Source organism: Bos grunniens, chromosome 16 (genome assembly GCF_055505025.1).
Source record: "Bos grunniens cultivar Pamir isolate PY7600 chromosome 16, Bosgru_T2T1.0, whole genome shotgun sequence".
In the NCBI taxonomy this organism is placed as follows: Eukaryota; Metazoa; Chordata; class Mammalia; order Artiodactyla; family Bovidae; genus Bos; species Bos grunniens.
Genome location: NC_141180.1, coordinates 78,804,335 through 78,814,899, shown reverse-complemented (window position 1 = coordinate 78,814,899; position 10,565 = coordinate 78,804,335). Strand labels below are relative to the sequence as shown.

General features: G+C 52.4%; 1 protein-coding gene across 1 annotated transcript; it reads right to left on the bottom strand.

Annotated features, from left to right (window-relative positions):
* Positions 1-1,703: 1,703 nt before the first annotated feature.
* AVPR1B (arginine vasopressin receptor 1B) lies at positions 1,704-9,594 on the bottom strand. The gene is made up of 2 exons (XM_086342861.1): positions 6,996-9,594; positions 1,704-2,707 (listed from the first exon to the last, which is right to left on the bottom strand). Exons 1-2 carry the CDS (start codon positions 7,933-7,935, stop codon positions 2,379-2,381), a joined length of 1,269 nt encoding a protein of 422 aa, XP_086198987.1. The 5' UTR covers positions 7,936-9,594; the 3' UTR covers positions 1,704-2,378.
* Between the last annotated feature and the right edge of the window lie 971 nt (positions 9,595-10,565).

The window sequence follows — 10,565 nt, the reverse complement described above, 5'->3', positions numbered from 1 at the left end:
CCTAGGAGTGGAGGGCAGAGAGTGACTCTGTTCCCTAGTGCTGCTCTCAGGCGCTCTTAATTAGATTAGCAATCAATCCCCACAGTAGTATAGTTTCATGGGTTTACAAACTGCCTACATACCCACAGTCCTATTTGACCCTCATAACAAAGAGAGCTTCCTTGGTAGCTCAGCTGGTAAAGAATCTGCCTGCAATGCAGGAGACTCCAGTTCAATCCCTGTGTCAGGAAGTTCCCCTGGAGAGGGATAGGCTACCCACTCCAGTATTCTTGAGCTTCCCTGGTGGCTCAGATGGTAAAGAATATGCCTGCAATGCAGGAGACCTGGGTTCAACTCCTGGGTTGAGAAGATCCCCTGGAGGAGGGCATGGCAACCCACTCCAGTATTCTGGCCTGGAGAATCCCATGGACAGAGGATGGCGGGCTACAGTCCATGGGGTCACAAAGAGTCAGACAGGACTGAGTGATTAAGCACATAGTGAAGAGAGCAAGGTCACTGGTGGCATCGTGGTGGTAGAACCAGGGCCTGACTTCAGCTGATGCTTTTCCCACCATCAAGACCATCACTTAGATTAGAACCAGAATCTTGGAGAGGAGGTTATTCCAAGGTATAAATGCCACTGGAGATAATGAGGAGCAGGACAAAGTCCCAACTTCCACCGGCCAGGCTCTCTTGGCATTAGCATCATGTAACTGCTGGCAATTGACGCTTTTGAACTGTGGTGTTGGAGAAGACTCTTGAGAGTCCCTTGGACTGTAAGGAGATCCAACCAGTCCATCCTAAAGGAAATCAGTCCTGAATATTCATTGGAAGGACTGATGCTGAAGCTGAAACTCCAATACTTTGGCCACCTGATGCGAAGAACTGATTCATTGGAAAAGACCCTGATGCTGGGAAAGATTGAGGGCAGGAGGAGAAGGGGATGACAGAGGATAAGACGGTTGGATGGCATCACCAACTTGATGCACATGAGTTTGAGCAAGCTCCAGGAATTGGTGATGGACAAGGAGGCCTGGCGTGCTGCAGTCCACGGGTCACAAAAAGCCGCACACAACTGAGCGACTGAGCTGAACCGCTGGCAAAGGTGAACGGTACGGCCGCGGCAGGACCCAAAGCCACCAAAACCGAGTCAAACAGCGTAAATGTCACTATCACGAAGATCCAACAATCCTTCTAGAGCTTATGGGTAGGAAGTCCTCAGTGCTTCTCCAGTCTTGCGAGTCATGAAAAGTTTGAGCTGGGAAAGACCTTGAAGAGCATCTCTATTCTGCAGGCAAGGAGCTGAGGCCCAGAGAGGGAGGTAAGTTCCCAAGGTCGTACAGATACCACCAGGCAGAGCTGGGATCCCCATCCTGGGCTCCTGACTTGATCGTGGCAAGCATGTGATTTGTATGGAAGCTCTGAAGAGCCTCAAACAAATCCAGAGCCACGACTAAGTCATGCTTTCTCAAAGGATGTCCCCTCCATGCAGCCCAAGAGGCAGGAGCCACGTGGACCCTGTGAAGGGAGGGGGATGTGCAACCAATCCCTGCTGCTCCCAAGACCTCCTCCCACTCAGAATTTGGTGACCATTTTCATCTCCATCTCTCCTCACTCATTCTTCCCACATTCAACCCAGTGGGCCATTCCACTGAGAATATGCAGTACTTTGCCTTGTCACCCATCCTAACTATAAATGAGGGTATTTGGGAGCAGACAAGCAGCATTTGCAGAGTTTTTACCAGTTACCAAGCGCTGTGCTACCCCTCATCTCCCTTCGGTAGACAGGTGAGTATAGCAGGCGAAGCCCCCACACCTGTTCACTTCTCTTCATTAAGCACGCCTCTCTCAAAGCCCCCTCCCACACACACCCATCTCAGGATTCAAATACAGTCCTCCTTGCAGTTATTCACTCCTTCCCTCTCCTGGCTGAACTGGGATGCACTAGTCAGATTAGGGTGGGACAAACAAGATAAGATACCAGCCTTTGAATCCCTGCTGCCTGTGGACCCTCAGGCAGGACAGCCCAGATCTGCAGCACCACATCTATCACACACTTGGTCCCCAGACATGCTGTGAACACGGCAGGATCAAGGAAGCAGACAGTCTTAGTCTCCCTGTTTCCCAGCACGTGAAGTTGGGTGGGCAGCTATGACACCAAAGACAGGAGCGGCCTTTCTGGCCTCCTCACCCTGCCTCAAGCTGAGTCAAAGGGCATAAATGTCATTGTCATGAAAATCCAACAATTCTAGGGCCTATCGGTTAGGGTGTCCTTAGAGAACGCTTCTCCAATCTTGCAAAGTCGTGAAAGGTTCTAACTGTAGAAGACCACGGAGAGCATCAGGCTGGGCAGTGCTGAGATAGGCAGAGATCCTCCACCAGACTCTGGGGAGTGCTCCTTAAAAGATGCTGGTCTCAGTGGCAGCATCGCCCTCCACCTGCTCTGCGCCCCGCAGGGAGTCTTTGGGCCCTGGCCTCCTGCTGAGTCCGGGGCTGAGGCCGCGGGCAGGCGGGCCACTGGAGCGGGTCAGCAGGGTGGCATGGCGGCTGGACAGACTGCCGTTGGAGAGCCGCCTGCGCATCCTGGGCCCAGGGCCTCCGCAGCAGGCCAGACGGCGCAGGGCATGCAACCACAGGTGGCTGTTGAAGCCCATGTAGATCCAGGGGTTGCAGCAGCTGCTGAGGTTGCCCAAAAGCATGGAGATGGTGAAAGCCACATTGGTCGAATCTGCCAAGGGAGAAGCACAAGGATTTCAGAGCTGGAAGGGACCTGGGAGAGAGTCCTGCTCCCTACAGAACAGAGGAGGAAGTTGAATCCCAAGGAGGACCACGTGGGGTTCTATAATCAGAAAGGATCACAGCTGGGACTCAAACCTGGGACTCCTGACTCCAGGGTTTTCCCTCACTGATTTATTTATTCATTTTGTGCCACAGGGTGATGACAGGAGCTGAGGCTTGCTCTAAGCTGACTTTAGAGGCACAGACATAGTCAGCAACAGGAGCAGCCCGAATTGGATCACTATCTTTGTTCTGAAATCCGGAATCGTGAATCCCCTAATGGATGCTGAGCACGGGTGAGGCAATTTCTATAAAACCTGCAGGAAAAACAACCATGATTCCAGCCAAGTTTGGGCACACTGCATTCCCACTTAGGTCATAGATATGGGGACACACTGCCCTCTGAGTTCTGTGCTCCTTGAGCCCTTTGGGTCTGTCCCAGTCATTCTGTCATTCAGTTATTGCCCGTGTGAGTATCGACCGTGCTGGGGACCTGGTAGCCTATCAGTGGAGCCTGACAGCCTAGAGGTCCCATGAAGCCATCTCCAACTGTGCAGCTTCTAGGTACAGGGCATCCAGGCATCTCGTTCCTGGCCAGTACTGTTCTCTCTTGTCAGAAATTACATCCAGAGAATGTCCCTTCTGCAGGGAAAACTACTTTCTCTTCTGGACAGTCAAAATGCGAGCCTTCAAAGACTCTGATAAAATTCCTTACAGATGTAATACTCTTTCGGAAAACTAAATGAAACTTCTCATGCCAACAGGAAAGCTGCTGAGATGGGCCCCAGCCTCCTGCCAGATGCACCATGGCTAAGCTACGGCACGGGCTGCACACTGAGTTGCCCAGCTCTTTGGTGGAGGCTGTAGAATCACTGAGTGCCATGGCAGAGCTGGAAGGAATTAAGGGTTATGGCCCAGACCTGATCCTAGGTCTTCCCTCTTTAAAGCAGCAATTCTGCACCCTGCCACCATTTCAACCAATGAACTCAAAGGCAGAGCTCAAGTGCCTGCTCTGTAAAGCGTCGTGAAAGCTTCCGATATGCTGGGTCCTTGGGTGCTCTCCAGTGTGGTACTTGGCAGCCCAAGAGAAGGGAAGATACCGGGTCAGGATATTTGAGAGAAGGCATGAATCAGAGTTGGGAAGCACAGAAGTGAGAGCAAGGAGGGAGCACTTGTAAGCAGAGGGGGGGGACCAGCCTCAGCAACAAACCCAGGCTCCTGTAGCATGAAGGCGTCTGGCCTGCACCCCAGTTAACTGAATACCCAGGGGCTGCAGACATTTGAGAAGTTGCTTTGGCTAAGGGGTGTATTCATCCCATCTGCTCCATCAGTATATGTATAGTGCCTAGACTAGGCCAGAGACTGAGGGTTTCCACAGGTTTCTTCACTTGAGAAGCATCTGTTTGAATTGGCGCCCCCGAGCCAGGGCCAGGTAGGGGCTCGAGACGCGCCTGGAGCCCTGGAGTCTTCGGAGGCTCCAGCTCAGTCCTGGAGGGCAGACCTGCTGCAGACCGGCCTGGCAGAAGCTCCACTGACGGTAGGGGGTATGGATAAGCGTAAGGAGACAGCTTCCTGCCAAAGACTCGGGGATGAGTGGCCAGGAGGCCAGCATGCCGTGGAGGGAAGCTAGATGTACTGGAAAGCAAGTTTAAAGTAGTGAATGTCTGCTCAACTCAGAGTCCCCGAAGGGCTTCCGGTTTTCTGAGGGACACTTCGTTCCTGTACTGCTTACTTGGAGAGACCCTTGATAAGTGATAAGTCATTTATATATGGGTCTGAGGGACAGGATGATGATGGTGGTGACTACAGGAGGCAAGCAAGAAAGCTTCTTGTAGGTTCCTTGATAAAGGGCGAACGGCCTTCTCATCCCTGGTGTCACCAGCTCAGCTAGGATTGTTGGGAATAAGACAACAATAAAAGTCTGGATAAAGTTTGGCCTAAGGAGACCTTGATTTGATTCTTGGCTCCATCTCTTACTAGAAGTAGCACCTTGGACCAGTTATTTCACCTCTCTGAAGCTCAGATTACTTAGATGTCAAGGGGAGAAGGTCACCCCTAAGTAGCACAAGGCCTAAATGTGCTTGGCACATAGAAAGCCCTCCTTCCTTCTATTCTGTCCTTGACTAGAGATGGGGGCAGTCCCTGGAGCAGGTTAGGGGTAATATTGCTTAAAGGGTAACTTTATAAATAGCCTCTGGTCCACACTAGTGTCTGAAAGGTAGTTAAGAAGGGGTACAATGGGACTGTTACAATTCAGTATTGCTGAACTCTCTCTTTTTTTTTTTTTTAGCTTTTAAAAAATTATTTTTAATTGAAGGACAATTGCTTTACAATATTGTGTTGGTTTCTGCCATACATCAACATGAATCTCGCTGAACTCTCTTGCAGAGTTGTGTTAATGTCATGAGCAACCTTCCCCTTACTTCATCTTTCCAGAAAAGATGCTTAGCTTGAGCCTGTTTGGCTTGAGCGTGCCCTAGGACAAGCAGATTGAGGTTAGAAACAATAGCACAGGGAAGGGGGATCACTCTAAGAGCTGGTAGGAAGTGGTAGTCTGGGTCTGCTGGTCAGTGAGTCCTCAGGAAGCTTCCAGAGCAAACTGTCCACAGGGCGTCCCTGGGGCAGTCATGTGCTGCACCCATCATACACCCCGAGCTGCGCGTGAAGAGTCTGCTGCACCAGAGAGCACAGTCACTCTGACAGGTGACCACACTCTTGTCCCCACCCTCATGTTCCTAGGGGAGCAGGAACAGATGTCTTTGAATACCACTCACCAGCATTTGGGCTGCCCAGAAACAGCACTTACCTTTCTCAGGACAACCTCACCCCCAAATGGCCTCACCCCAAGTTGGCAGTATCTGAAACTTAGGCTGCCATCTATCTCACTCCAAAAAATGACCAGAAACAGGCCTCCCACGTCCCAGTTGGGACACAGTCCTGTTGGAAGGTCCCACTTTGTTTTTTACATAGGAGGAAGGCCCTTCTCTTCATCACTTCCAGAGCTAGAATTTGGAAAGTGGGGGCATGGAGTTGAGGAAAGAAATGAGGAGATTCCAGACCTAGGTTCTATCCTCACTTTGCCACTTCCTAGCTGTGTGGCCTTGGGCAGGTCAGGTAGCCTCTCTGAGCCTCTGCTTTCTCATTAACAAGACAAAAGGGTTGATCTTGGAATTTCAGGGTTGTGCCCCAGGGCTAATTAATTGAAAATGGCTGTTGAAAAGGAGTTCAAAGTCTTGTTCAGGTGCAGTGGGGGAAGAATGCTGAGAGACACACTTCATGGGCCACAAACTGCCATCTGGACCAAATCGTTTGAAAATCCCTTTCAAACAGTCTAGCAAACTGTCAGTTGCTTGGCCAAATCTACTCATGGTCATATCTTCATTAGGGCCAAATACTATTTTAAAATGCTTAAATTAGTTGCCAAAATTGTAGAATATGGAAATTTCACCTTAAAGGTACTCACGTGGCATGTTTTGATTGGATGGGAGTTGCAGCTGTCCCTTTTCACACTGGGACAGGCACCATCTTTAATGCTTCACCCATTTGTTACCGGCCTGACCATGGCAGCCTCTGTGTTGTGCTGCCGTGCTAAGTCGCTTCAGTCGTGTCCGACTCTGTACGACCCTATGGACTGTAGCCCACCAGGCTCCTCTGTCCATGGGATTCTTCAAGCCAGAATACTGGAGCAGGTTACCATACCCTTCTCCAGGGGATCTTCCCGACCCAAGCATCAAACCTGTGTTTCTTAAGTCTTCTCCATTGGCAGACGGGTTCTTTACCACTAGAGCCACCTGGGAAGGAGGCTCAGATGGTAAAAACTCTGCCTGCAATGCGGGAGACACGGGTTCAATCCCTTGGTCAGGAAGACCCCCTGGAGAAGGAAATGGCAACCTGCTCCAGTAGTCTGGCCTGGAGAATCCCAAGGACAGAGGAGCCTGGTGGGCTACAGTCTGTGGGGTCACAAAGAGTCAGACACAACTGAGTGAGTAACACGCACGTAATACTGAATGAGATCTTCAAACAGCTTTGAAGGGATTGATAGAAACCATTCAAAATGAATGCATACTAGAACTGTCCCGTTTCACACCAGAACACCATTTTTAACTGCTTCACCCATTTGCTACCTGCCTGGCTCTGGGAGCCACTGTGGCCCTGTCCTAATACCCTCCTTCTCTCTTTTCTGCATCTTTCCACCTCCTGCTCCCACCTCTAGCTTTCCAACCAGACCACACACTTGCCTTCATCGGGGGCATTCTCATCCCACACAGACCACATCTGGACACTGAAGAAAGGCGCCCAGCAGGCGATATAGGCCAGCACAATGACGAAGGTCATCTTCACAGTTCGGATCTTGGCCCGTGAGATGGCACTGACACTGCTAACCCGGGACGGCAGCCCCCGCGGGGCTGCCACCGGGCCACGAGTGGAGGGCCTGTTCCCAGTGCCCCAGCTCCCTCCTTCGGCCTGCCCAGCCTCCGTCTTGACTTTGAGGTTCCTGCAGATCTCGTGGCAGATGAGGCCGTAGCAGGCTGTGAGCATGGCCACTGGCAGGATGAAGATGGCCAGGGTGGTCCAGGTGATGTAGGCCCGTGGGCCCCAAGGGAAGCGGAAGTCTGCCCAGCAGTCCAGCACTCCAGAGCCCTGGATCACCTCTCGTACGGAAAAAATGAAGACTTGAGGGAGGCTGAGGACTGCCGCCAGAAGCCAGGGCGCTGCGATGAGCGGGTAGGTGGACCGGCTGGGCTGCTGGAGGCTGCGCAGGGGGTGACAGACGGCCAGGTAGCGGTCCAGCGTCATGGCCAGCAGCATGTAGGTGGAGGCAAACATGCTCAGCACCTGCAGGTACTTGACGGCCCGGCAGAGCGGGTCGGGGCCCCGGAAGCGGTAGGTGATGTCCCACAGCAGCTGGGGCAGCACCTGGAAGAGCGCCACGCCCAGGTCGGTCAGGGCCAGGTGCAGCACGAACACCTGCATGCGGGAGCGCTTGCGGACCGGCTGCCCCACCGTCAGGAGCACCGTCAGGTTGCCCCCTGTCGCCAGCGCCAGGACAGTGGCCAGGACGCCGATCTCCACCTTGGCCAGCTCCTCATCCCGGCCCAGCCAGGGTGTGGTGGCGTTGGCAGCAGAGAGGGTGCTCCCCGGGGTAGGAGCAGCCGTCCACGGAGGCCTGGAATCCATGGTAGAAGTTTGCTGGGAGAAAAATGCGCGAGGAGGCGGGGATGGACGCAGAGTGTGAGCGCAAATAGAGAGGCCGGAGGAATGAGACGGAGTGGACAGGAGGAGGTTAAAGATGAAAGAAAGGGGAAGGGTGGGATGACCAGAAGGAGGCTGAGACTGTGTGGCAGGAGTTAAGAGGGCAGGGATGGAGAGGATGAGGTAAGGAAGAAGATGCTGAGCCCAGAGAGGGGAGGGGGAACCCAGGAGCGAAGGGAAGCAAGCCTCAGGGAGCCGAGGAGTCAGGAAGGGTAGAATGGGCCAGGCTGTGCAAGGCGAGCCTTCTGGAAGGGTAAGAAGGCTGGGGGAGCTGGCACCACTCCCCAATGCACCTCAAATCTACTTTCTCAAAACTTTCCTGGAAGCGGGAAGCGGGTGCCCCTAAACCTGTTTGCAGGAGCGCTCCTGGCCAGAGGAATCGCTGGAAAACGCCGCTGAGCCCATATGCCCCGGCTGGCGGCTCGGCTCGAGCAGGCTTTATGCGCTCGCATCCGAGAGCAGCGGCCCCTGCGCGCCGCGTGGCTCCTGCCGGGGAGGGCGGAGTGACACCCATAAGCGACCAACCGCGGGGCCCAGAGAAGCTGGCTGGGTGGGGATTCGAGGGAGGGCCGGGGAGGAGGGACAGAGGGGCAGGTGGACCCCGGACAGACAGGGAGCCAGAGAAGCGGACGGCGTGACGAGCGCTCAGCGGCCGGCGGGGCCCGCGGACAGACAAGCTCCCCTTGGCTCGCGCCTGGAACCGTCGGACTGTCTCCCGAGACCGGTGCGGGCCCAGCGGATGGGTGGTGGGCGCCCACCTACCGGGCACCCCGAGGCCGGCGGCGCTGGGGCGGGGTGGGGGTGGGGTCCCTGTCCCCTAGGTAGTCCCCCAAGGGTGACCAGGTGGGCGAGGCAGCGCCCCAGACGGAGCCCTGGGCCGTTGGCGGTGTCGTCTGATTGCAGGCTTGTGTGGAAACTTGGAGCCATAAAGGCGGGAAGAAAATAAAGGCGAGGCTGTGGGTGGAGAGGAGGCAGCGGCGGAGAGAGCGCAGTGGGACGAGTCGGTGCTGGGGAACCGGGGTCCAGGGGAGGGCTTTCCGGAGTCTTTCATCAGCGGTCGCCTCAAGGCAGTTAACCACTCTGGGAGGTAGAAAACGGAGGTGGTGGAAGTTACAGGATTCGCTCTAGAAAATCACAGAACTAGTGAAGCAGTGGAGGCAGGACTAGACCCAGGGCTTTTCCCAGAGCGGCCTTTGCTAACATCCGTGAGAGGCACGGGTGCAAATAAAAATAAACCACCAGGGCCCAGAGGAAGCTTACAGTGCGGTGGTACTGGGCGTGGACTCCAGAGCAGAAGTTCCTTAGGAGTGACAACAGCATCGTCCGCTACTCTCAGAAAGGCCAGGGCCCATCATCATACCAGAGGTGCTCTTGTCTTGCCTTTTAATCAAACCAGACCCTCCTTTATAGTGTCATCCGTCCACCCATGTATCCAATTAAGATCCCTTCTTGACTCGCCTCCATCCTACACAGCCTGCACATTCATCTCCAGCTCATCCTTCATGGTTCAAACACTCACCATTTCTCACCTAAAATATATTAGCATCTTCCTTTTGTGCTGTGCAGCCCAAACCCTAACTTCGCAGATTTTGTTCTTTGTGAATAATCCTTTTTTAAGTCTTTCTGCGGGATCATTCCCATTTTCAGGTAAACAAACTCTGCTGCTGCTGCTGCTAAGTCGCTTCAGTCGTGTCTGACTCTGTGCGACCCCGTGGACGGCAGCCCACCAGGCTCCCCCGTCCCTGGGATTCTCCAGGCAAGAACACTGGAGTGGGTTGCCATTTGCTTCTCCAATGCACGAAAGTGAAAAGTGAAAGTGAAGTCGCTCAGTCATGTCATGACTCTTAGCGACCCCATGGACTGTAGCCTACCAGGCTCCTCTATCCATTGGATTTTCCAGGCGAGAGTACTGGAGTGGGTTGCATTACAAAACATATACATAACCCACCTCAGACAGTAGACCCTCACCTCCAGCTGTTACAATCTCTTCCCTTTGACAGTGAGACTCAAAAGGGCTGTTTGTCTCCATCTTCTTACTCCTATTCATTTCTCAGTGTATTCATTTAAAATTATATATAGTTAAACATATGATATCAAACTATATGTACCATTCTGGAACTTGCTTTTTAAAATCTGCCCATGGTAATACATAGATCTAGCTTATTCAGTTTCTCATGCACACTATTGAAGTATGTGAATATAATGCATTTTGTTTATTCATAATTTTAGGTTATTTTCAGGTTTTTTAGCTATTTAATTTTTAATGCTACAATGAACATTCTTTATATACGTGTCCTTATGTTCATGTGTGAGAATTTCTCTCAGGTGTACATACAGATATATATGCTTGATTTAAGTATTATTGGACCATACAGTGTATGAATTTTCAATTAGATAGATCCATATCTTAAATTTTGTCTCTAAATGTGTTGTGCCAATTTAGTCTCCCACCAGTTGCATTTGAGTTTTCCACCATCATCACAGTCAGACTTTTTAATTTTCACCAATTTGATAGATATGAAATAGCATCTCACGTTGCTTGTATTTTCTATTTC

What these genes read in the sequence shown, in the direction of transcription:
- AVPR1B (XM_086342861.1), bottom strand. Translation starts at nt 7,935, where the DNA reads ATGGATTCCAGGCCTCCGTGGACGGCTGCTCCTACCCCGGGGAGCACC. An exon ending in TGAGAATGCCCCCGATGAAG is followed by an intron (nt 2,708 to 6,995) that starts GCAAGTGTGTGG and finishes CTCCCTTGGCAG; the next exon opens with ATTCGACCAATGTGGCTTTC.